This window comes from Juglans microcarpa x Juglans regia, chromosome 4D, assembly GCF_004785595.1.
Source record: "Juglans microcarpa x Juglans regia isolate MS1-56 chromosome 4D, Jm3101_v1.0, whole genome shotgun sequence".
Lineage (NCBI taxonomy): Eukaryota > Viridiplantae > Streptophyta > Magnoliopsida > Fagales > Juglandaceae > Juglans > Juglans microcarpa x Juglans regia.
Genome location: NC_054600.1, coordinates 33618486 through 33645593, shown reverse-complemented (window position 1 = coordinate 33645593; position 27108 = coordinate 33618486). Strand labels below are relative to the sequence as shown.

Genomic DNA, 27108 nt, shown 5'->3' with positions numbered 1-27108 from the left:
GCTAAAAATGTATAAAAAGTGTCTTGGTCGCCAATAATTTCCTTAACTCGGTAGGAATCCATCAACGTGGTTCATTCCATGACGGCAATATAAATCTCGGTTTAGGAGAGAAGAAAATGGCGCAACAATAAGCAGGATTTGACCAAACTGCGATACACTCCAACAACTCCCATTCTTCAAGTTCTCCAGTTAATTGTTTTCTTTATATGCTCGTGATAAACAGAAGGGAAAACCACCTTGATTGGCGTCATTTTTGGCTAAAAGTGGAGCAGTTGTTATTTGTTACGCCATTCAAGACACACTTCAATCGGTATTTGGACATCAGAATACGTTCAGAAATAGTAGTCATTCCGGCTCCAAGATGTGTCTGTCGACTAAAATCTTGTGTGCGCGCGTGTGAGAGAGAGAGAGAGAGAGAGAGAGGGAGATGCAACGTGAGTAAAGTTTCACACTTAAGAGGTAACTAATACATTAATACCCACATAAGCCATCCGCCAATCCGTCACAAAAGCACACAATCATGTACAATGGACCCTCGAAGCCCATGATATGGACAAGGTTAGGTAGACAGAAGGCAGCAACATCCAAGGGGAGCATTGAACTGAAGCCAGAACAACTGCACCCAAAAACCACGACTTTGACACAGCAGCAGATATGAGTTAATACCTTTCATATCCTCTCTGTAGGGGGGGACCACCACCAGACATTGGTACGGCCAGATGCTTCTGCCTACGACAAGAAAAAATGATCATCAATGCAAACCAGAATGGGATTTAGAAAAGCAAATCATTTCTCGCCAACAAAAACAAATTTCAAATTAATGTTCATTTGAACTTCAACCTTACTGTTAAGAACTAAGCCTTTTCAACTTCAACTTTTCAACATTTTGAAAATTTATTAGAACGTGAAAAGAGTGTTAACAGTAAAGACCAGTTGAATATTTAGAGCAATAAGCATCACGGGAAGGATCAGAACAAAGAAATAGAGATATCTGAGGCTCCAAAAGGATATGGGCATTCAAGACGATAAGATATTCTTATTATGCCACGAAAGAAGGATCGCAACAAAATTTAAACAATGTAAACAATGGAATAGCCACCTACCTCCAAAATGCAGCCCAAAATTTCAATTAGTTTTCTCCCCTAGTATCATGCCTACAATCAGTTGGATGTTGCACGCAAGATTAAGTTTCAAAAGCATGATTTTTAAACAACTTGGGATGAACCGTTTGCTGTCAAAAGTGTTCCGCGAAAGCCTTCCTCAATCAGTTGAACGTCCAATTTCTGGTCAGAGAGCTCATCTGTGGAACATTGACAAAGCAAATTAGCACAAACACGGTAATTTAGTACATATGACTAATCAGATACAACAAAAGACTGAAATTGGGCAATAAGTAGAAAGTATGTTGAAGTGCCCATAGCCCATATCTTAGACTATGATCTTGGACATCGGCGACTTGCTCACACACACCTCTCTAGCTATGTATGTCTTGTTTTTGTGTGTGCGTGTGTATAACACAATTGTGCATGCGGTGCAAGAGTGTTCATATATTTTGGGGAGGAGGATGGGGGGAAGAGATAGAGGCAGGGGAATGGGATTCTGATGACATATTTCATCAAATGAGTTAAAATGTCAATAATGCTAACACTCTATTACAATCAAAATAAGACAGTACAACACACTGAACATGAATTAATATATACATATCAGATCAGTTCCCTGTCAATACTGTTTGCACCATTTATTTTAGAGTCTGGTTTACAGATACAAGATTGCTCATTCTTTCAATCTTATATCTCAATATCCACAATGCCGTTCAAAAGCATTAGTCTATGTCATCAGTATTATTTCTTAAACTACTTTATGGTAACTCATAAAAATATTTAGTTCTTACTAATGTAAAATTACTTCCTATTTTCCCCCTACCTCCATTTCTATTTAATTAAAAAAATAAACAACTCATGTAAACATATCTCTGAAAATCTCAGTTCTGTATTAAAGAGTTCGATGTCTACCTTAATATTGTCATCAATACATGCAGCATCAATGTCCCCTTTTTGGAATCACAATATATTTTCACAGACCAAGGTTAGGACCTTTATTATATGAGGTAATGAGTTTGCGACCCAATATGCACAACCTCCCAATCCAAAAAAAAAAAAAATAGAAGAGGAATCTCCTATATTATATGATACCCCTAATTAATCACAACAGCAAGTCCCTTAGCATACTTGTGACAGAATCATGTGGAATGTCAATACAAAAGGACAGGGGAACTATGGACAAGATTAGTTGGAGCCCCTCCAGAAAATGTAGATTCACTGTTAGATCGTTCAATCAGAATTTGACAAGCCAAGGCATGAATGCCTTTCCATGGAGGAAGATATGGAAGACTAAAGCTCCTCTAAAAGCAGCTTTCTTTGTCTGCGCAGCTTCTTTAGGGAAGATACCTACCATAGACAACCTAAGAAAATGCCAGCTAATGATTTTGGATTGCTGTTGCATGTGTAAGAAGAATGGGGAAACAGTAGACCACTTGCTTCTACACTGCGAGGTGGCCAAAACCATTTGGAATGATTTTTTTTTTTTTTTTTTTGTGTGGGAATGGGCTTAACATGGGTCATGCCTAGAAGGCTGGTGGGTTCCTAGCAAGTTGGAGTAGTCTCCAAGCAATCCACAAGTGACTGCAATTTGGAAGATGGTCCTTATAAGTATGTGCTGGTGTATTTGGAGAGAGAGCAATGATAGAAGCTTTGAAGGCCACGAGAGGACAATGGATGAATTGAAAACTTTCTTTTCCAAAACCTTGTTCCTCTGGGCAGGGGCAATAGATTTTAGTAGGCTTAATGTCCATGATAAACTCCATGAGTTTATCATTTCGGTTCTAAATGCTAGTTAGGTTTACTCATGTATACATCTTGTGTACTTGGCTATGCCTACTATTATCAATAGAACTTCTTGATTGCCTACGAAAAATAAACAAAAGGGCAGTCCTTCTAACTGCTATCACCTGAAAAAACCATATATAATCACAAAACAATATCTCTAATACCGCTATTAGTACAACAATGCTAATACCAGCAATATCTCGGTGCTCGTGGATCTCAGAATCTATCACCCAAAGCTTATCTCCGGGAAATATATTCATGTCCGCAAGTGTGGCAGACTCCTTGTCAATTATTCTGGCACCTTTGTGAAGTATCTGATTTTCCTTAACAACCTGCACAATCGATTGAGTGAGATACACGATGCCCGTACACAAACTATCATTGACTATGCAACAAATAGACCCACTTCCACAAACCATAACCATAAATTCTGTTTCAATTTTCTAAGAAGGAATCCAATAATCTCTCTCAAAGATTTTGTCCAGGTTTGAAATATTCCGAAACCTTGAGATCTACAATCTTGAATATAGAGCCCGACGACAGTTGAGAAAACAATAAATAAGCACATTAAGAATAGACATAGCCAGAGGGGAAAAAAAAAAAGATTTAAACAAAATAAATGCCTTCATTCATTAATGTATTTGCTCCAGGTAGCCTACCCCAAATGATTCCCATATCATCATTTTTAACTGGTACACTGATGTGGAACCAGAGACTTTCAAATTTATCAGATTTCCACTGTTTGTCTTTCGAGAGCGCTTGGAGACCCGGCGATCTTGCTCGATGGATGTATCAGATGCTTCGAGAAATGATTTTGGAGCTTCCTTGTCACGTGCAAAAAGTATATAAATGATCTCATTGCAATAGTTAAGTTTCTGCACTAACTCACAACTTTCTCTTTCTCCAATGCATTCCTGGCATATCTGGAAAGTTTAAAATAATAATCAGATAAAAGAAGCACAATAAGATAAGCGGGAGGAGGGAGGGGGGAATAAAAAATGAGTTGATAATATGATTACAATTGATATTCTACATCACTGGAGCCCCTTTGGTAGAGAAAATGGAGAAGTCATGGGAAGGAAAAAGAAGGCAGGATGGAGAAAAGAGGGAAAGACGAGGTGGAAAATTGGAAGGATATAAAATGGATCTTAGCTTCCCTCGTTCGGTTTAGGAGAAGCTTGAGAGGGACAGCATCTTACCATTATACCATTTTGAAAAGGGATTTAAAAAAAAAAAAAAAATCACTGAAAGGAGGAGCAAACTTGTACAAAGTTACAAACACATCATCCCTCATACCCTCCCAATTTCCTTCCTCAAACATTGAGAGAGACTTAAAATTATGGGCTGAGGGGGAGATTCCCATCTCTCCCTTTCCTTCCCATTTTCCTTTATGCCAAACGTTGGAAAAATAACATTCGCCTTCATCCATCTTCCATCCCCTGCATATTGCATACCAGATGGACTCTGAACTAAAACTTTGATTATATGCAGAATAATGATGTGCTCAAACTAAACAGTGAGTGGCACATCCGTCCAACAATGTTCCAAAATTAAAAAGAACAAATAAGTCTTTTCTTTATGTTTGGAAAGTAGAAATTCTATTCAGTTCAAAAATTAAAAATAAAAACAAATTATATAGGAAAATTTCTTCCTTGGATATTTAAGAGATGTGCTCTATCTTTTGGGATAATAGATGTGGCTCCAATCAAAGAGTGTACCAAAAATATGAAATAAAAGCAAATAATACAGAAATCTCTCTACTCAGCTATTTAATAAACAGTGATATTATCTTGGAACGTATTTTTCTAACAGATTCAACAAGCTGAATACACAGACAGGTTTGTGGTTTGTTTTATAACATTCACTAAAGTTTAAAAGATTAAGCAGACACGTCGCCAGATTATAATGGTCTGATATGAATAGATATTTTTCATGAAAAGGTATTTGAAAAGTCTAGCATGTCATACATTTGAGTTCATATGGAAGCCATACTTATGATTCAAATAGAATATATTAAGTCACAATTTATTGTAAATGAGAACCAATATTATCAAGTTTTTAATTTTGAAATTTTGAAGGAAAAAAAGAGTTAAAAAGGTCCTCACCATGCAGCATGGATCAAAGACAATAGCAAAGTTTCAGATTACCTCAGGACAAGTCCTAATCACAGGTCGTCTGGACTCATTCTCACTATTCACTTCATCCTGCGAGGTCAGATGCTCTTCACATACTGGCATCTCTTCACAAGACCCAGCCAAAGTATTTTCAGCATTATAACTGTACTCAATTATAGCAGAAATGCCTTTATCCTCCTCACCGCCCCACTCTTCACAGAAGCATTTCCAATCATTCTCCGTAATGATTGTCAACCCATCTGTCTAGAACCAACATGAGAAGGAGAAGAACAAGAAAATCAGCTTTTATACAGGTATTGACTTAAAGCAGAAAGTTGTTTCCTAACAAACATTTTGAATAGAAGAAAAAATAAACCCAATTAATAAACAATCTAAATAGGCAAGAACAGATGAATAAATTGCTACTCAAAGGCAGTAACTTTCAGACACTAAAAATACCAACTGCAAATTTACAGATCAAAGAAAGAAAAGCCTGACATATCAGTTTCATATACTTACCTTCTGGAAAATTGTACCACGTTTGCAAACTAGTTCGGGAGGCCTTTCAAGAAGTCGCATGTGCTGGTCATAACAAAAACAAAAAAAAGCTTTTCATCAAAATATCAACAGTGAAAAGAAGGGGTATAAAAACACACATGAATCTTTATGGCTTAAATGCCTGCACGCAAGCCTAATTTCTATTCAGCAGTATATAATATGACATGGATTGCAGCCAATTTCCCAGTAAATCTTCCACAAGCTCTGAAAGTTCTATTTGAAAAAACAAAAACTCATTCACCAACTGCTCTCCACTAGAGACGCCAGAACACGACTTGCTAGAAACTTACCTTTTCACACTTCAGAGAATGAATTACACCATCCAGAGTCTCAGGTTTCACAGAGGTAGAAACATTCTTCCCACTTGCATTAATATAGTCCCTCCATTTCGAAAGCCATGAGGAGGGCACTAAGTAGTTCGTGCAGTGTGGCAAAAGTGGAATACTTTTTCCCATAGCTAACTTCTCATGATTCTGGCGCTGTTTGAGCTTCACAACTCTGCAGATTAGATTATTAAGTCAAAAAACTTTAAAACACTAGCTCTATATTCCTTGTACATGAATAAATAAATCACCTTAGAGAATCCTCCATGAATGCAACTTCAGACAATTCAACACTGCATTGAGAACATTGTTTAGAGTCTGAAGGAAAAGTTGCACACCCCAAGGGATCATCAGGTTCTAATGCAACAGCATCTTCATATAAGAAGAGCCAGAGAATCTCAGGAACCAGAACCCGCTTAGCACCAGGAGCTTGATCAGGCATAAGTTGCCCATGAGGACATCTGATCGAAACTGTCGGTCCTGCATCAGCTTCAGAGGGAGCGTCAAGGATTTTTCTTTTCAACCATTGGTGCAACCTACAAATATCAAAAGTGACTAGCATCACCACAAAACTGACAAACAATCATACATTATGAGCACAGAATAGTAAGAAAATAGCTTTTTTCTTCTATATATGGCATGTTTTAAGTGAAATGGGTCACCAGAAACTAATGTTTTTCACTTGCCGAGTTTACTTTTAAGACGAGAAAAGCTTCACCACAGGCAATCATATGCTTAGTCAATATATAAGCAACCAAATCACAGTAGAAAATGATGGGAAGCATTATGAGAATTAGCTGCCATACCATCCCTTAGATACATAATATGTTCCATCCACACAGTTCCCTTGAACTGCCTCATTTGCGATTTGCTTCATCATTGTTCTTCGATCCCTATAACTATCACCACAAACTACAGTGCGAGCTCCGTCGACAAGGCAATTGTTGCAGTAGTCATCATTGGACAGTGTTGGCCCCCCATCATGCTGAATTTACAAGCATTTAGTACACCCAAACAAAAGCAATCAGTTACATGAAGTACACAGTAATGCATAAAGCCATAAAAGGATACCTAGAATCAATGTGGTCACAAGATACATAGAATGTAAGAATATGAGAAAACAATACCGCCCCCATCTCATATGTCAATTGTTTCTTCTCCAAAAACAAAAAAATTACCACCATTCTTTCCCACCTCTCAATAGCTGGAACTTCCTGATGTATATGCTACCACTTCCAACCTATACTAAATAGATTTCATTCATTAATATTTATGGCAAAAGCCATCATAGTGAAATTGTAGGAAGGTGTCACAAGAACAGCAATATAACATACTTAAAAGGAGCTCAAAAAGAAAAAAAAAATTGCAGTCAAATTAGAGGAGAGTCACATTTAGAAATCTCATCTAAGCATTAAAAATATTAGCAAGAATATCCAAAAATAAAAGTGTAACAACCCAAGCAAAAGGACCGATCAAGGTTACACTTTGAGCTCCTTAAAATCATTATAAATGGCGAGAACTTCTCTCTCCCAAGCAAAGTGGGATCCCATTTACCATTGTCTCATACTAAAATTGGGGTATTACAAGAAGTATCTTAAAGCAGCTACCTGAAGAATCCAACAAAAGAACATCAAATGAAGTACAAAGTCGGAGTAACTAACAAGTAGATACCTTAGCAAGGATCATGTTCCAAGCTTTAAGCGACAATCGCTTCATGGAACTAACTTTTGAATGCAGGACTTTTCCATGCGGGCATTGGATTGATGTATTGTCAAGAACACTGCAGGAAATTACAAAAAGAGCCATAAAAGAATGCGCAACTCCTAGCCAAACGACACTGCCAGAAGGGTTATCACCAAGGGAAAAATGGATACACACCATAAAAAGAAACATTGGTGAGGGCTTATGTGGAAATAACATTTGTGAAAAAGAATCCTTTCTTGATGCCCTGAGCAGATACAGTACCTAATCTGGGGTTTGACCAACACAATCTACATTTTTTTTTTATAAGTAGACCAACGCAATCTACATATGTAGTGGGTACATGTATATGATATAGGTCAAAGTGATCACTCAACGAAAAACCAAGATACCAGCAACCAGCTAATGACATACATAACATACATAAGCAGACAGGAAAAACCTAAAATGATGAAGGCAGAACTTGATCTTGTACTTACGGTGGAGTTATGTTGTCAGCCCAGTGGCGAAGCCAGTCTGTGGAGATCCAAAAATAAGGTTCCTCAACTGATCTTACAGGTGCTTCAGATAGAACTGATCGGACTTCCAGTCTCCTTTTGGTGATATGATCCAACTCACTTTCCTTCTTTGATTCATATTGTTGGCAAGCATCATCATACGAAGCATTCAAGCTTTTTATCTCTTCACAAAGGTGAGATGGAAGAGAGACACCATTGTGTAAAGAATCCGTCTCGGCTTCAATTTCCATATCACTGGAACCAGGCACCTTATGTTTTTTCTCATCATCCTTCCAGGTATGCCTAAGGTTATACATCAGCATATACGCATCGCCTGATGAAAATGTCCTTGTATTACTATTATTACTATGCTCTGAAGACTGTGGCTGAACCACATCTATGTGGTTTCCATTGGCAAGGCCATTCTTTGACTCGGTACAAGATAGATGAAGAGGCTCACTTCCAACGGTTTTAGAAGTGGAACTTGAAGACCCTTCTCCAAAAGGATGATGACCTAAGTTTGAGACATGTTCATCATCAAATTCCCACCATTGTCCTGTATCTTCATCCTTAATGTGAGCTACATAATGACCACTATTTACAGCAGTTCCCTTGTGAATCAACACAGCTGACAAATCATATATTAATTCTAACCGAGAAGGCTCAGACAGCCTCTGTCGCATATCAAGTTCTCCAGGGAAGCAAAACGCAGAAGTGATTTTCTTCTTCATTGTAGTCTGCTGACGAAAACCAACATGTAAGTTTTTTTTTTTTTTTTTGGTGAATAAAAACCAGCATGTAAGTAGACTTCTAAAAATATTCAACGTACAATAGGAAATTTATAATTCATTTGCATGAATAAATTGACCGTATTAAAAGGCACCACATTTGTATTGTGATGCTGACTGGAAAATGTAATTGATGACTCATTTGCATTCACCACTCGAACCACTATAATTCCATCATTAGAAAACCAAGCAGTAAAAAAAGTCCCTACAAAATCAAGCCACCAAAAGAGAACTTCTAACAGCTTTACTTACTATCCTTTGGAAATTTTTTCTAAAAACAAAAAAGAACAAGCAAATTTTAAAAGATAAACAATAATATTTATCAGTAGCTTGCATTATTTAATAAAGAAGATCTAGGGCTCAATCCACCATTCTAGTTGATCTTTATGGAATTCAATAGAACAAGTTGTTCCGAAAAGCTTCACCATCTCAAATGCCATTAAATAGTGGTTTCTTCATGCTTTACATTTCACTATGGTTGCAGCAATATACCTTCTTTGTAACAAAAAGTTAAACAAACAAACAAACAAATAAATAAAGACAAGTATCTTCCATATATAAAAGCTTCACACAAACCCTCATAATCTAAATAAAAAAATAAAAAATAAAAGGACATGCAAAAATGAGAGCTGCTAGGGACACAAAGGGATCCCACAAACTGATGTGGCACAGTGCCAGTATGCCACATCAATTAAGTTTTTCTTTTCATTTTCCCCCTTCCCGGCTCCCTTTCACAAACCCTCGAGACCCCCATCCGTGAGCCCAGCACCACCGCAACCCAGCCATCTTTCTCCCCCCTCACCAACAGGTACACGTCTCTCTCATCTCTCTCTCTGGCAAGGCAGCAATGTCATTATCGTCGCCCTGCGTCGACGTCTTTGAATCTTTGCCCCTCACCGACGTCTTTGACTCTTTGCCCCTCGCCAGCAAGTACCTCTCTCTCTCTCTCTGGGCTTTGGGAAAGGAAAAGAACAGGTGGGGGGCCGAGGGAAGTGAAGGAAGGGGGAAAAAAAACTTAACTGATGTGGCACACTGGCACTATGCCACGTCAGTTTTTGGGATCTCTTTGAGTCTCTAGTATTTTTCTTTTTTTTTTTTTTTTTTTGATAAATTCTAGTATTTTTCTACAAAAATTTAGTTCCAAAATGTTCAGAATACATGCCAAAGAATGGGAAATTACTTTTTCGAAGAACTTATCATGAAGTACCTTCGGAAGGAAAACACAACGCTTAAGCTGAAAATTAAGTACAGCAGGTAATGAGCGCAGCTTGATACTGCGAGTAGCATCAACTCTAGTGTTACATGATGCACAGAAATACTGATTATCTCCTTGAAGCTCTTCCACACTTAGATAATCATCTAAACTCTCATCTAGATTTTTCAAACCCTTAACATTCAACTCGAGCTCATAAAAGTCCTCCATGTTTGAAGAAGCCTCAGATTCTTTTCCACATTGTGAACACCTGCATGCAAAGATACAAGAGTTAATATATGTATATATGTATGTATGTATTACAAGTAACTAATATTGGCTGTGGAAACATCTAAAGATGAAATAAGTAGAAAATAATTAATAAATTCCGGAGTGAGATTAGTTCAAGGCAAACATGCATAATTTTTTATTTATTTTTTTATTTAAGTACATGCATAGTTAATTACTAAAGACAAGGAGAAAGAACCATGTGAAGTACATAAGTAATCACAAAAACCACTTTGCATTCTGCTGCTCATTATTTTCTCCCATGTCTTGCTTTCTTTGGATCCTTACAAATTACCTTTGTATCATATTTGATCAAATGTTGTAATAAACACAGAAAAAGTCTGAGAACCACAAGAAAAACCTAATATGCAGCTGCAATAAGCCTTTTAACATATCCAATCTTACGTTGTCACATGCGACACTCTTCCACGGAAAAGGTCCTGAACAATTGTTCTTGCCTTGGAAACTTTGGAGTGGCCCAGACAACGTTCAAGCAAAGAAAGAAGCAAGGTCAGGAACTCATGGCTATCCTGCTGAACTCCATTATCTAACTCCAGAGTCTTTACAATCGGAGATGAGTCTATAAAAGCCATTCTACTGGCATGTAGCTGTGCAAAAAGCCGTGCAAGCTGATCCAACACTGGATTTTGTCTCAGAACATCTGGTTCAAGAGAGAAGATGCCTTCCCGGAAAGGTTTATTCATGTACAAGCACTGGAGAATGCTGTTGGCATAACATGTAGCACCAAGATTAGTCAAACCTGCAGGAGTTTTAGAAGCACGGAGATCCTTGGTGGGGTTCGGGCCAAGAGCTTGAAGAATATCTGACATCTTCTGCCAAAGGCCAGCTTTGCGACTTCCATTGGGCGGGGGAATCAGGCCACAAAAGCAATTTGGGTTATCTTTAGTATTCACACGACAGCCTTGACAAACTGGTTTCCAAGTCTTGTACAGCTGATCTATATCGTCACTGGTTATTTCACCAGTTGTGTGAATTTTCCTGCATAAGGAAGCACGCATAGATTTAACTGAGCTCAGTCATTTATCCAAATCCCTCTCTTTATTCAGCTAATAAGCTATACTTGCTTTGGCCTACCTCAATATTTCAGAGGTGATATCAACACCATCCTCTTGTTTGTGCCTTTTGTTTTTACTTCGCGTAGTTGGTCGGGTCATTTTACCAACCTAAACCCTGCAGTTAAAAACAAAAATCTAATGACATAAATATCAGACTACATTTTCTCAAAAAAAAAAAGAAGATGCTTGCATTTACTCCCAAATTTGAAACTAGGTAACACTCGGCCAATTTTGTTTGTTTATTTGATTGGATATACAAGTTTGTGCTACATGAACATTATCTTGTTCTACTTTCTCAATTACAATAATTCAGTTGCAACCAACGGTAAATTTTTTTCCTTCATAAATTACACAAACATAAAAGTTTAAAACAGGAATTAATCATTATAATTACCAATGTCAATTCGCAATCTCCAGCAAACATGGCCACAATCAAATCATGCTCACTAGCTGCAGCAACGCTAGAAAGAATGACCACACTCAAATCACGCTGACTAGCTGCATTAACGCTTATTCTAGGGTTTCTTTTATCCCGGTTCGAGAAAGGATGTCATTTTACCAAAACAACAATCGTGGAATTTGATCCTTAACTTTCCTTCGAAAGACATTTTACCCAAAGAGGAGAAGGCGGAGTACGAAATTATGGTTATCAACATAGTACCTAAAATAAATACAGCGACAGGTAAGAAAAACCCTAGAAATTGTATATTAACAGCGAAAATCGGCAAATTAGAAACTAAATAACAACTTGTTGCAAACAAAACAAAACAAAAAAAACAACAGATATAAAATCTCTGTTTTACGTAATGAAGTGAAAGAGAGAGGATGCCAGCGAGAGACGAGAGAAAGCGTAGGAAAGCTCTAGTTTTTCTTCTTCTTTTTTGCGTGTTTTTTTGGTGTTTGGGGTTGAAGCGGAAAACAAATGGAAGATCAAAGAAAGACACGAACCTGAAGCCTGATGATGATCTAATTCGAGTGAAATTGTTTGATTAGATTCCCGTGGGCTTGGAGTTTCACCCACACATGAAATTAATTACCGTCTCCTGGAATCTTTTCTTCTCTTTTTTTTTTTTTTTCTTATTTTTTTGTGTGCAAAAATAAAAAATGGATACGAATATTATTTTGGAGAGGAAAGGTCGCACGGTCTGAGGGAACGGAGGTAGACAGACAGTCTGGACTTTTCACACACAGAGAGACACACAGTTTTTTGTTTTTTTTTTTTCAATATATATATATATATATATGGCGGGGGCTGGAGTTGGATTCAACCTCAAGTCAGAGAGCCTCATGGCTACGAGACTTTTTACAGCGTAACAGTACTCTGACATGATTGTACACCTCCTTCTGTTCACGCCCTTTGTGTTTTCCTTTCCTTTTTCCTCTTTGAATTTCGATGACTTTTGACTAACGAAAAGTTTGGTTCGGATAGAAGAAAAGCATTCCAGTTCATTCAACCTCATCTCATTTTAATATTTTAATATTATAAATATAAATATTTTTAATTTTTAATTTTTAATTTTTTTATCTAATTATTATTTAATAATTACAATCAATTCTAAATAAAATATAAAAAATAATTCAAATTTTTTAAATATTAAAACAAAAATAAGATTTTAATAATATTTTAACTTTATAATATTTTTATTCAATTTCTTCTTTTTTCTAAAACTTCGCAAGTTTGTGTTTAGATAGTTGAGTAATCTATTATTTAATATTTTATTATTATTTTTTTATCACTTTTTTATTACTATTCACATATCATTTGAGATCATCACACTATCCAAACGTATCAAATCTCAACCCAAACAATTGCATTACTATTTACAAACAATTTCATTATTATTTACAAGTTATATCATCTTATCACACTATCCAAATGAATCCGAAATGTATTTCATAGTTTCATTCTTTGTACATTTCAAATTTTTTTTTATTGTAGATCATAGTATTATTATTTGAAAATTTTTACACTACATACTATTCATGTGATATAATTGTATTGGTAGGATTTAAATTTTAAATTTTTTTTTTCAAATAAAATTATATCACATGTATGGTACATAGTGTAAAAATTTTTAAATAAAATTATTCTTGAGATAATCTCAGGTGAATAGTCACTGTTGTTATTTTCGTTGGGGATCAGCGTTTTTAAGAGTAATATTTCGTTTTATTTTTGTAAATGGTGTATTTTTTGTCACCCTGTATTATGTCTTGTTTTTAGGGGAAAAAATTTTTTTTTGATGTACGATATGATTTCATGGCAGTACAATAAGAATTAGCTGATATAATAATCTATAAGAATTTTGGTTTTTAATGATATATTTTATTTTTTATTATCGTGTAGTCTCATCAATATAAGGTTATTTGGATAAACCTCCCTCCGAGGAGTAAAATAATACTCAAGACCCATCCGCCAGAATCGACTATCGGATAATTAATGAAATGTAACTCATCTTAAATTTGTCCTTTTAACAGTTGGGCTATATGCTTTAACGGATTCTTTACAATACATTTAAAAGGACAATTTTAAATTTACTGGTCAATTCAAAAGTTTGCTTTGAATTGAGTTAAATCTTTTATAAATAGTAATGAATTAAAATGATCAAATAAATTTTGAATGTTGAGTTAAAAAAAATTATAAATCTCATATCATAAAAGTTTTGAATTGAGTGATATTAAGTGATTTGGGAGCTAAACTCAATTTAAAATTATATTAAATTAAACTGTATTAATCTTAGTACGTTTCAACAACTAAACGGAACTTAAATGTTCATGTCGGGTGGGGGGTATCTCTGCAAAATTTAAGATAAGCAGGGGACAGTGGGACTGGGACAGGATCTCTGGATCTAACATTGATTCACATAAATATAAGAAAATTCTATATATCATATTTTTATTTTATTAAATATGATGTGATATATTTATTATTATTAAATAATTATTAATAATATATAATATATATACGAAGAAGAAATCTTGTATCCAAAAAGGAGAAAGCGAGTCATTCTCACCCTGATCCAAGAGAGAGCGAGAGAGAAGAGAAAGGTGGGACCGATGTGACTGCAAGCTCCACTTCTCCGTGTCAAGCTTTGACGTGGCATCTAATTTGGCGTTGCAGTCCGGTATTAGTGCAGCCAACAAAAGAATGACCAAGTTGTAACTTTGGAGACAACAAAAAAAGCAAACAATTTTCATGATTAAACCAAAACAAGAAGTAATTATGTAAAGAACAAAAAGCTTCTCGATAAGAAATCTCAAAACTTTTCTTTTGTTACAAAGACCAAACAGGAAGGAAACCCTGAAGAAGTCCAGCACTCATTGTGGCCCGAAACAAGGTAAGAAAAAGCCCATGTGAAGAGAAAAAACAAATTGTGTGACCCCTAATTACATAGTTCCACCCAGATCTGCCTCCTTTCAAAATTTAACTAGCTAACTGCTCGGAGGTTACCCTTTCAGCTACTTCCTCAATCTCTGAAACAGCTCTGACATGGCTGCTTGTTGTCAGACCACTGTCGCTCCCAGAAGCACTGGCATTGTTGATTGCATCATCACTGCCCCCTGTTCTCAAGGAGCCCAGATTAGGGGTATTGGAACCAGAAACGCGTTCCTGTTCCTCCACCGATAGTTTAGGCCTATTTAGGGCATGGCAATGTGGGCAGTAGTAGGAAATGTATGGAAACTCCTCCTTCCTGGCAAGCCCTGTGCATAAACATAAACATCAATTCACTCTCTCCCTGTCACCATACTATGCAGGGAAAAAAGCTAACAGGGCGTTGTAAGTGCATGTCTGTGCCGGCGTTTCAAGATTGAATTGTACAATACAAGGAGCGTATATCTGTAAAAAGACATGGGACGCAGGCCACTCACCGTTGTGCATATGGCAGTTGCCACAAATAAGTGCATAAGATTGCGTTGGATCCTCACCCACAAGCAATGCTGCGATGCGAGCAATCCATCCTCCATCATTTGTGACTGATCCCTGACTAGAATGATGACTAACTACCAGCTGTTTATGCTCGGAAGTCTGTGGGCCCTCGGTTCCCTCGGAACGAGGTGTTTCCTCGTCAGAATGATGCTTTGGAGTGCTACCTGCACTGCTGGATCTGGTTTGCACTTGTTTCCTATTTCGAAGCCCGCCAGATTGCACAAGTTCAACATCATTGCTTTTCCCTGTTGGAGCATTAAGCTTAGATTCGTCTCCCAAATACACTTTCAGGCCTGAATCTGCACCCAACTTAGATGCAAGGACAGTTGCAGCAGCTGCCTTGGCTGCTGGATCAGAGTCATATCTCTGCACAGAGGAGCTTACATTAAGTACAATATGCAGTTCTTTTGGTTTGGATTCAGAGATGAGATGAGATGGCCTAAGATGAAATATGAAAGTTGAAAAGAATATTATTTTTTTAATATTATTATTGCTTTGGGATTTAAAAAAGTTGAATTGTTTATCATATTTTGTGTGAAAATTTGAAAAAGTTGTAATGATGAAATGAGATGAAATAAATGCCTTTTGTTTCTGGTCATTTTAAACTCTTAGAGATTACTTCTGAGCAGCACTTCACATGAGATTTGCTTCATCAAAATTCAAAAAATAGGCTGTCAGACCATTTCTCTATTAATACATATGTTATCATTCAAAAAATAGTCAACTGAAGTAACTATGCCTCGCACAGCATCCTGCAATTCCCCAAATTTATAACCTTCCCTCTTATAAAACTGACAATTACATCATGAAAACAAGACAGGTGATATGACCTCAATCCAGTGCCTCATACCAAATATTTCCGAGACTCTTGATTTATTCACAACTTCAAATTACAAACTCAAGAAAAGATGGTTATGTATCAAGGCTTACTACCCAAGCTTTGCATTTTTTTTAATTGGAAGGCCTATAGATCTCAAAAAATAGTTCCAGGTTAGAAAAATTGATGAAAGCAACACACAACAACATTATAAGCTTCCAATTACAACCTGAATGAGCTGCTGAGTAGTGTAATAATTTGTCCTCTCTTTCAGCTCATCAATTTTTGCCTGCCTTTCAGCCCGAAGCCTTTCCAGAGTTTTCTGATCCTTCCTATCACCTATCCAATCACATGATGGAATATCGAATCATTAATATGCCACTTCTTTTTCCTATAACCACATCATGTACCACCAAAAGGTTAGCATTAAGGTTTCGAGATAGAAACCACCACACTCTCTACAACACCCCTAGATTAGAAATCATACTTCCCAATTTTCTTGCTAGTTTCACTTTCATTCTCCAAAAGATATAGAACATAAATTCCGATAATGAATTGAGTTCATAATAAAAACAAAATCATAATTTCACGATGATGAATGCTAGATGGTAGTGCTTGTGTTATGGTGCTTAATAGAAGATGGATGTGCATGAAAGTTGGTTAGCTTTGGGCTCACAATTTATCTGGTGAGCGAGCGTGCGTGTGCACACACAGAGTCACAAGGGGTGTACATCAAAACAATAAAAGAGTTCATTGGTAGTAAATAAGAACTGAAATAATGTTGGAAATGATAATGAGAAGTGAACTTTGGCAGATATTACATAAATATGCATCAGTCAAAAGAACCACACCCAATACATTGTTTTGAAATGAGTACCAAACAGTACTACTACCAACTTGTGAGAAAATAAAATAAAAACTTCAATCTAAAGACTTTTCAAAACTAGGAAGCATTAATGACCTTGGTTTCCTAAGTGAATGACCTATAATAATTTCGAACTGAAACTTTAAAACCTCTTGAATGGCCAGATGCCAACGCCTCTGGGATGCTGCTTCTGCAAAGGTATCAGCTCCTTAGAAGATATGAAAGAAGGGAAAAAAAAATACGATAACCTCGGGACTATGGTTCCAAGAGTAGGCCTTTAAACCAAAGATCAATAACAGATACACGAACAAGTATCACATGGCCTAAAAGAACAAGACTATTGGAAGTCATGTGCCCTTCAGGGCAAACAAGATGCCCCACATAAATCCTCCATTGGACATTTTGAAATCATGAATCCCCTGTCCACATCAGAAGGTCACTATTTGACTAAGGAAACTAAAAAACACTATCATTAGTGAGAACGATCCTCAGCACTTTCCAGTAATTATTCACCCATTTCGTGGACTGCAGCCCTGGAGAATATTTTAACCATGGACAACTTGCGGAGGAGGGGCCTCATTGTGATGGATTGGTGTTATATGTGCAAAAAACACGGGGAATCAGTAGACCACCTTTTATTGCATTGTGAGGTGACAAGAGAGTTGTGGGATGGGATATTTAGTAGAGTGAATGTTGCTTGGGTTATGCCGTCAAAGGTGGCTGATATGCTTGCCTGCTGGAAGGATATTCAAGGCTGTCCCCAGGTGGCCGCAGTTTGGAAGATGATACCTTTATGCATTATGTGATGTATTTGGATGGAGAAGAACACGAGGTGTTTTGAAGATAGAGAGAGAACAATAGCGGAACTTCAGAATTTTTTTCTACACACTTTACTTCTATGGTTTTCAGCTATTGTCCTTAATGGAAACAATGTGCATGATTTCTTATCTTTAATGTAGTTATCTTAGAATGTATTTAGGTGTTTTCTTTTGTATACTCCCCGTGTACTTGAGCTATGCCTATCTTTCATTCATATCAATGAAACTTACTACTTACTTATCAAAAAAAAAATTATTCACCCATTTTGTCCACTTCATGAGTGTCTTCCTCTCCATGTCACTATTTGACTAAGGTAACTAAAATATCTATTATTAGTGTCCTTTTCAAGTACCTGATCCATCTCTATTCACTATTCTAGTTGCCATGCTGAGATAACAGAAAAGGCAAAAGCACTCAGGCATGGGGAAGATAAGCGAGCTGTATCGTTTGGTCCAAAAGTTTGTTATAAAGACGGATTAGGTACAGAGGAGAAGTCCCTCGTGGCTACAAGAAGGAAAGGACTGAATGCAAAATTTTAGCATCATGTACAATGGGCATGGAACAAGCAAAAATTTTGAGAAATCAAATTAGACATCAATTTTGAGAAACTTACACATCCTTGTGAAGCTTATGAATGTTGAGTAAATAGCAGAAGATAAACCGGGCAAAAGAAACATTGGCAAAACCCGTAACGCTCTCATCTTCCAGTTCAAGTCCACTGATCTTGTTGTCATTATAGCATAACCAACGAAAATAACCTGAAAATTGAAGCTGATTTAAGTGAGACAGGGACATGAAAAAAGGAAAGGAAAGAAACGCCAACCACTATCATGTACGGAGAATTTATGTCATACAACATTATAATGCCATATATAAATAAACACAGTCACCTCCCCCTACCAACTTTCATCACAGATCAGTCACCACCTCAGATTTTTTAACAAGTGGATGGATAAGCACAAAGAGAATAAATTAGTTACACGCATACATACTTTTAAAATGTCACACTCCGTGAGTGTGCGTGCATGTGTATTTGTGTGTGTGTGTGAGAGAGAGAGAGGTGGATGGGAGAGGAGGATAACGATTACCTGGGAAGATAATAGACAACCAAGCCGATCATTTAAAAAGACGTTGTAATTTGGAACAGCATGCTTGTGATTAGGGAAGTACAAATAGTCAACAAGGAATGCTACTGCGATCAAATTATTATAACATGCTATTGAAGGTAATGAAAAAGTGACATATCTACATATATATATATATATATATTCACCATGTGTACAGGTTCCTAATGTGTTCAGGAATAGTTGTATCGATATATTCATGCGCTGTTAGATATACATTCCAAAACCATACCCAGCCTTCATAGGCTGAAGCAGAATGACAAGTATTTTTTTGGTAAGTACAAAAACAAATTCCAAACATGGCAATGCGTGAAGGAAACATGAGCAAACGTGAGGAAGATTTCCATCTCTCGAACTGCAAGAAAAGTACGCACTCGCTATAAAAAGTCTATGGCAATCGGTTCTTCAATCGTGAATGGCCGCCAATCACAACAAAACAAACTACCACTTCTTCACAGAGTTCTACCCATCAGGAAAAAAAAAAGGTACTTTTTCCTCTTACAGATAAAAAGTACCTCAAAAATGACAGAGAATATAATAAGATTGCGGGTCATCCGCCTCCAAGACTGCGATCTCCGCTTCATTCTGGCGAGAACAGCGGCTTCTTCCTTAGAAATGTATTGCAGTCTCTTCTCGAAATCATCACCATGGAGTCTAAAGATTCCCTTCCAAACGCGAGAAAGAAATCCCCGCTGCTTCTTCTTCCCATTCCCATCAGTAGCAGTAGTAATAGCACCACCACCAGCAGTAGGCTCCTTTTCACCTTCCCCAATCCCTTTGTCCTCCGCCATTTCCTTCCTACCCTAATATGCATTATAGACACAAATCGCACCCCCGTAAGAGAGAATTTTGACAAAAAGAAGTTAGTTTTAAGCTCCATTATACAGAGACAATCTTCCTTTTCACAAGATATAAAATTACCACAATTCCACTGGAAATAAAATAATATTCAAAAAGTAAACGTAAGTTCAACCTCAGTAATATTGAAATTAAAGGTTCAATTGTGATAGATAATCATTGAGCACGTCAGATCACATCAGATCTAGAAAATACCAGAAACCGGTAGAAAAATAAACTTTCGGAATTGATCACCGATCTAAGAAGCTTCAATTGGTTAATCAAGAAATCTCACTCCCCTGCTTCTTCTCCTTCAGATCTCTCTCTCTCTCTCTCTCACTCTTTCTCACACACACACACACACACAAGAGAGGGAAATGATGAAAGCCGGTGAAGGAAGTCCGTGTGGGTGACGCGACGCTTTGATCGAGCAAAACACAGGAATGCGGGGGTGTACGCCGAAAGGGTTTCTACGATGGTGTACGTGAGTGTCTGCTGAAAGAAGAAAAGCCTCTCTTTTTTCTTCTGAAAATCGAAAGCCTTGCCTTGTATCGAACTTTTGACGGAGAAATTACAACTATCCCGTCAAAAAATAGTTGAATTCCACACTCAATTTTGCTTTTCCCCAAATCCCCATGTGCGGACACTCCAATTCCCAACCCTTTAGATCCTTCTTGCAGTTTCTTCCAGAATGCTCAGCACATTTATTGCCAAAACGCGTATAGTGAGAACTGAGAAGTAGTTGACATTTTTAGATAACGGCTGCAATAAATAATTTGTATATTTATATACGTAATTAATATTACTGTCAGAACCCTAAGATCTACAACATATATATATATATATATATATATTTCCATATCAACTCTAGTACAGAATGGTGAGATCGATAAATCATTAATATTCAACATGGTTCGAACGACTCAACACATAATTTTTTTTTTGAAGATTAGTTTAATACACTCGGATTTTAATAAAAATGGATCTATTCGATTAAGTCAATGGTGGATTAAAATGTGAAACTCATAATTAACCCGATAGTCTGTATAAACTCTTTAGTACTACTGTTCAAAAGCCTTTACATCATATAACATCTATACGGTATTATTTAATTTATAAGTTTCAAATCTTATAATTTATATTCTAAATTAAATTATAGCAGGCGAATGGTGTATAGTGTAAAAGTTTTTAAATAAAATTATGTTAATATTAAAATTTATAATTATTTTTTCTGTCAAAATTATCAATTAAGATTATAAAGATTAATTTTGCTATATTTTTTATAAAAGGTGTTGTCGATAACTTGGATGAATTCAACCCAGCCGGTGCAAAATAACTTTGTTAATTAATGAAAAGTGCTGAGAGAAGAAATCATGCATAGCAGCAAATGGCTCGATTTTGCTTAGGTCCTCCGACAAAAACAGCCTGAAGTCTGAACCCTTTCATGTTTCATCCTTGCCACGACGCGTCATTAAGGTCTAGTTTATTTTTATCACAATTTATTTAATCATTACAAATTTTTAAAATTTTTATATAAAATAAAATAAATAATTTAATTTTTTCGAATTTTAAAATAAAAATAATATTAAAAAAATATTTTATAACAATATTTTATTTAATTTTTAATTTTAATCTTAATTCATCTACGAAAACAAATGATCCCTTGGACCTAAATGCCAGCGTAAATTTGCTGCCGACTACGATATATTACAACATTTCAAAGGCCAATGACAGACTATTATCGTGAACCATACGTAAATTAGGTGTTTAGTAGCCACGAGTTTTAATGCCTGCAATGAATGTACTGTTCGAGTTGATTTGGCTTTTAATTTTTTTTTTTTTTTAAGGAGGCGGCAAAACAGTACTGACCAAGTTATAGCCATCGCAATGAAAAATGATATAACAACAACTATACCCAAATTTGTTTACAATTAACTTTAAAAAAATTATTATTTTATTTATTTTGAACTGTTGCAAGTACAGAAATTCTGAATTAAAGTAGAAAATATTAATATTTTAATATATAATTGTAATTAATTTGTAATATAGTCAGTGGTGTATCATTTTCCGCTCGCAATATCCCTTGTTCCCTTTCTTTCAGTTGCATGATTACAAATAGGTTTAACGACATAAATCGAAAAAGGGTGCAAAGTAGATTGTGCTAACGGCTAAGAGTAAGATCATGGGATGCCAAAATTTGAGAAATATAACTAGCAGTGAAGTCAAATTGGTGTGTCTAGAACGAGTAACTTTCAAGATTAGTCCTTTATCCAAAGGTAAATTATCCACACCCCTCAAAATTTCTTGAAGTCCGGACTTGGTTACCAATTTTGGAAATTAAAACTGCGGCACAAAGCTACGGTGGAGAAACCATATCCCTCTGTTTTTGATGGAACCCAAGATGAACTGTAATGGGAAGTTTAACTATGGCGGTCTATGCCAACCACGAGCATGAACTTGGCAAAGCATGAGGCGTACGTGCTCGGTGCTGTTCCCGTGTGTCCACCTCTAACTTCCTGCAAACAACCATCCCGTATCAGAAACAAAAAATAACGTGACGCATGAACATGTTGATTCACCTCATTTTTCCTTTTAAAGCTAAATAACACTCATCAGGAACCACACAGATTGTCAGAATAAACTAAAGCCTAGAGACAATTATGGGAGTGATTCAGATAATACACCTGGACTCGACTACCAACAACTTTGGACATCGTCCACCCCAACACGCACAATCAGCAAAGTACCATTCTCATAAAGGAAAGATTAGATTAAATTTTTATTTTATTTTTTGGGCTACAGAAAAAAGAGTTCATTCAGTTGTTTAATAATCAGGTTTCCTGGAGATTGCGAAGACACGGAGCGGCACCTACCATGTGCAGTACCAGGTCCAAAAACAATAAAAAACTGATGCAGATATTCAAGCCAACTGGTGCCATCATTCTTCTTCTGCCCTCCAAGCCAGCATGCCACCTGAGTACGCTGTTGAGCACGAATTCGTGATTTTACAGTTGATGATAAACCTTTGCTCACTTGAATAATATGGATTACTCAAGTAACTTCTGCCATAAGCAAGATGTGCTCCAGCAATCCCAATACTAACTTCTGCCAACCCTTTCATTGTTCGTGCACCTAAATCAAATGACAATGATGATGATAATGATAAATACCAATACAAAGAGAAGGGGAGTGAAGGCTAGGTTAGAAACACAACAACTAGCCCAAAAAGTGGAAGTAAACAGCAAAGAAGTTTCAGAAGTCCAAAAAGATTGCATGGAAGGTTAGTCAAGAAACTTACCTCCTGGGAAGGGTATATGGAAGTTTGACATCTGTCACAAGCAAATACTGCCCACCATCATTACGAATTCTCAGGGATGGAAGCTATGAGTTGAACGGTAACATGGCCCCTATTTCTCAGAACCACTGACTCACTATGCCTATGCATGAATCAAGCCCAGTGAAGATGACAGTCTCGTTGGTCCCTAGTTATCCACTTTTGATAGAGGTCATATGCCATGTCAAACTTGCCAATTTTGCAGTACTTCTTGATAAGTAACTGAAACGGAACGTGATCGATTGGTAGCCCAGTTTTCTGTATCTTGGCAAAAAGCTCTTGAGCCACTTCCATATGGCCTCTCAGACAGTGACCTCTAATAAGTTCAGTGTAAGTTATCATATCAGGTTCATATCCCTGTCTCAGCATTTCATCATGTAATTGAAGTGCTAAACGCATGTGGCCCAAGTTACAAGCAGCTCCTATCAACATATTATAAGTAACAACATCAGGATAAAGACCAGAAAGAAGCATCTCCTTTTTAAGTGAATATGCATTAGCAATGTTCCCTCCTTTTACTTGAGCATGAACCAATGCATTGAAAGTAAATACATTTGGTTGAACCCCAAAAGCCAACATCTGATCTCTGATAGAGAATGCACTACCAGGATCTCCCAGTCTTCCATAACAATCAATTATGACATTCCATATGTGAGGCTCAGGCACTATTGATTTTTCTAACATACAAACAAGAAAGTTATGAGCTCTGCCAACATTTCCATAAATGCACAGCCCTTGAATTATAATTTTGTATGAAATTGGGTCAGGAGTAACTCCAATTCTTGCCATGACACCATGGATGTAGGAAGCCTCTTCAAATTTCCCATCTTTACAAAGACCATTTATGAGTGTATTGTAAGTAAAAACATCTGGAAGTAAGCCTCTTTTAAGCATTTCACAGAAGTACCGGTATGCAAGTTTCATTTGTCGACTCAAACAAAATCCATGGATAAGGACATTATATGCAACAACGTCTATTTGGATGTTTTTTTGGACCATCTCATCCCAAAGACTAAGAGCCTGAACCATCTCTCCATTCTTAAAATGACCATCCATAAGTATAGTCGAGGTAATCAAATCTGGTGATTCCTTGTCCCTTTCTTCCTCTAATATCTCCCCAAGAAGCTTCCATGCTTCCTCCAAAAGACCTTTCTTGCACAACGCATGTACGAGTATGTTACAAGTAACTCTGTTTGGCCTAATATCACTATTAACCATAACAGAGAAAACATAGAGAGCTTTATCCACGTTATCACTAAGACAATAACCCTTGATGAAAGTGTTGTATGTTGCACGGTTGGGAGAGGGACCCATTTCTACCATCTCCCTAATAAGCCAATCAGCCCTCTCCAGGTCACCGGTCTTACACAGTCCATTTACAAGATAGTTGTGTGTAAATACATCAGGAACAACACATTTATGTATCATTTTTCTTCGAAGCCATAGAGCTGCTCCCACTTTACCCAGTAAACATAAATCCCGAATTACATGTACATGTTTAGCATAATTAACTTCCAAAGTGCATTCTTGAAAGCCTACATCTGGCAATGATATGCTCTGCCTGCATAGTTTAAGGTGAGAAACGAAAACATGTTATAATCTCAGGGTGCCATATAACAACAATGCTAAGAATATTCAGACGCTTCCAAACATAAATTATCAAAGGCTCTTATCGCACAGAGCTATTTTGCTACATCTGACAAGCAGTCCTCCACAACATACATGGTAACCATATTTAAGATCCATCTGACCCAAAAAAGAGTCAACAACCATAATCAACAGTACTCCCAACTACTACAAGCAATTACATCTTTCACAAATTTAGTTGTAAAGGTACTAGATATCTTCAATTGCAGACAGTGGCATGTAGAGTTCTGTGAATTTAAGTAAGGATATTCAGCTACCAATACCTATTATTATTGATGATATTGACCTATGCACCTGCGATTGGTAGCACAAAATACAATGGGAATTTCAAGTCTATCAGATTTTTTTTTTTATTTTTTATTTTTATAATTAATAAGAAATTTTATTATCAAGAACAGGCACAGCCAGAGTACACAGATTTTATTCCATCTGTTTAAGTTTGGCTGTAGTGCAACCGAAACTAAAACAGATTCAGTACAAGTCTATCAGATTTTATTGTAACAAATTTCAAACTCCATGGTTTTCTGTAGAAATTGTTGGACTGTGTAAAATTAACACGAAAGCAGGCAACAGTCCTAGACTCATCTTAAACTCTTTCAAGAAAGCTGAAAGAAACTGATAGGGCCTCCAATTTTTCCCCTTCAGTTTCAAAGAGTACAATTATCAAAAGCTGACCTCATCGTTTTCAAACGTTCCAAACTATCCTTTAGCATTGTATCTAACACATTGAAAACTGCATATGGATCTCTTTTATCGTCATAATCCTTTTGCTTTGAATACCAGTCTCGAGCTCTCAGCTGGTAACGTTCATCCATAGTTGCCATGAGACGTTCAAAAGAAGGCGGCGGCAGATCCTCATCCCCGCAAGTCCTTCACATGTATGTTAAATCGAAGAAAACTAATTACACTCACAATTAAAAAGAAAAGAAAAGAAAAGAAACTAAAACCAGTCAAAAAATACCTATACATATTGTTGATGAATTTCGAATAAATAATCCAATCACATTATGGAAAAAATGAAGAAATGAAAACATGCATTAATACATACAGAATATAGGTATATATAATATATAAACAGATATGATTTAGTTACCTTATCTTATACTTGATCTACATAAATAGAGACAAGGTCTTAACCGAAAACCAATATGAGATTTTATCTTCGTCTTTCTAATCAGTTTTCTCAGCAACCAAACAGGTCGTGAAGAAGAAAAAGAAGATAGAAGAGAGTAACCTGACATTTGAATCAAATTTAGTCTTGGGGCAGAAAATGTTGGCAAAGATCTGAGTAATATCGTGCTTGATGGAGTCTAGGGCTCGATTCAGATATCTAAGAAGAAGAATATGGGACGCAGCTGACGAAGATTCTCCGCAGCCAATTAGTAACTGAGAGACAGACATCTATTTCAATCAATCAGCGACACAACGATAATAAGTAAAATCACAATCAGCAACGATTTCGCAAACAAAACAAAAAAGAAGATAAACTATAAATTTAACTCACGGCCATTCTCTCTCTCTCTCTCTCTCTCTCTCTCTCTGAGTGCGTCTTTGATTTACTGCCGCTGCTACTGCGGCTGCTGCTTGGTCCCTCCAATGCTGCGTCGCGATTGAACCTTGGATTCGTAATTTTCATATGGTGGTGAAGTGATGACCCACTGGATTTCGCAGCACTTGGGCCAGTGTTGGCATCAAGGGCTTGGCCCAACACAATCTATAATATTCCACGATTGGAAAAAAGACGGAGATAGGGACAATGGATAAACGTTATAGGAGTGCTTTTAAAAAAACAAAAATCGTCTATAGAAGGAACACTTAAGAATTAATTAATATTATTTTTTTCAATTTTTTTTGGCATTTTATAAAAAAGAATATGTTTATTTTTAAATATGTAATTTTATATGCAATTTCGTGCTTATTCCCTAAAGTCCTAAAGAGGAATATAATGAACCAGTTTGATTTGAGAGATGTCTGAACTCATCTCACTGCTATTCAAAAATTTCAACTCATAAATTTCACTATTATTTACAAACTATCTCATCTCATCTCATCTCATATCTACAAATTAGCTTAAAACTTGACATTATCTGTACTAATACATTAGATTTGCTTTATTATAAAAGAATTAAACTGTAAAAAAAAATTATAACATTTTTCCCTAATTTTTTGTTCTTTTGTTTCGTAGGCTTAAAATTGATTTATAAAAGAATACTTCACTGCGCACGCAACCATAAAACTTTTGTTTAGACATGGCAAAACAGCTACAATTGGGAGACGGAGACCGAACCAATGAATATAGAATACATATTACAACG

At 36.5% G+C, this 27108-nt stretch overlaps 3 protein-coding genes across 12 annotated transcripts; all 3 read right to left on the bottom strand.

The window, feature by feature from the left end:
* Positions 1-439: 439 nt before the first annotated feature.
* Positions 440-12636, bottom strand: LOC121261263 (ubiquitin carboxyl-terminal hydrolase 26). 7 transcript variants are annotated; one of them, XM_041163540.1, is made up of 15 exons: positions 12255-12631; positions 11445-11559; positions 10755-11348; positions 10077-10332; positions 8064-8818; positions 7555-7663; positions 6690-6868; positions 6135-6419; positions 5851-6058; positions 5522-5584; positions 5036-5266; positions 3548-3811; positions 3079-3220; positions 1104-1300; positions 440-729 (listed from the first exon to the last, which is right to left on the bottom strand). In XM_041163540.1, exons 2-14 carry the CDS (start codon positions 11522-11524, stop codon positions 1206-1208), a joined length of 3261 nt encoding a protein of 1086 aa, XP_041019474.1. In that variant the 5' UTR covers positions 11525-11559; positions 12255-12631; the 3' UTR covers positions 440-729; positions 1104-1205. The 7 variants fall into 7 exon arrangements, with proteins under 7 accessions (XP_041019474.1, XP_041019471.1, XP_041019476.1 ...); XM_041163537.1 differs by having other exon boundaries at positions 11445-11540; positions 12255-12630; XM_041163542.1 differs by having other exon boundaries at positions 440-725; positions 11445-11540; positions 12255-12630.
* Positions 12637-14624: 1988 nt separating this feature from the next.
* Positions 14625-20568, bottom strand: LOC121261261 (uncharacterized protein At2g24330). Its single transcript, XM_041163534.1, has 6 exons — positions 20029-20568; positions 19491-19778; positions 18465-18609; positions 16397-16506; positions 15293-15716; positions 14625-15124 (listed from the first exon to the last, which is right to left on the bottom strand). Exons 2-6 carry the CDS (start codon positions 19764-19766, stop codon positions 14847-14849), a joined length of 1233 nt encoding a protein of 410 aa, XP_041019468.1. The 5' UTR covers positions 19767-19778; positions 20029-20568; the 3' UTR covers positions 14625-14846.
* A 1432-nt stretch (positions 20569-22000) lies between these two features.
* On the bottom strand, positions 22001-27095 carry LOC121261259 (pentatricopeptide repeat-containing protein At5g24830). 4 transcript variants are annotated; one of them, XM_041163528.1, is made up of 6 exons: positions 26298-27095; positions 26028-26194; positions 25469-25663; positions 23111-24707; positions 22686-22944; positions 22001-22328 (listed from the first exon to the last, which is right to left on the bottom strand). In XM_041163528.1, exons 1-4 carry the CDS (start codon positions 26427-26429, stop codon positions 23261-23263), a joined length of 1941 nt encoding a protein of 646 aa, XP_041019462.1. In that variant the 5' UTR covers positions 26430-27095; the 3' UTR covers positions 22001-22328; positions 22686-22944; positions 23111-23260. The 4 variants fall into 4 exon arrangements, with proteins under 4 accessions (XP_041019462.1, XP_041019464.1, XP_041019465.1 ...); XM_041163530.1 differs by having other exon boundaries at positions 26028-26179; positions 26298-27094; XM_041163531.1 differs by lacking the exon at positions 26298-27095 and having other exon boundaries at positions 26028-26291.
* Between the last annotated feature and the right edge of the window lie 13 nt (positions 27096-27108).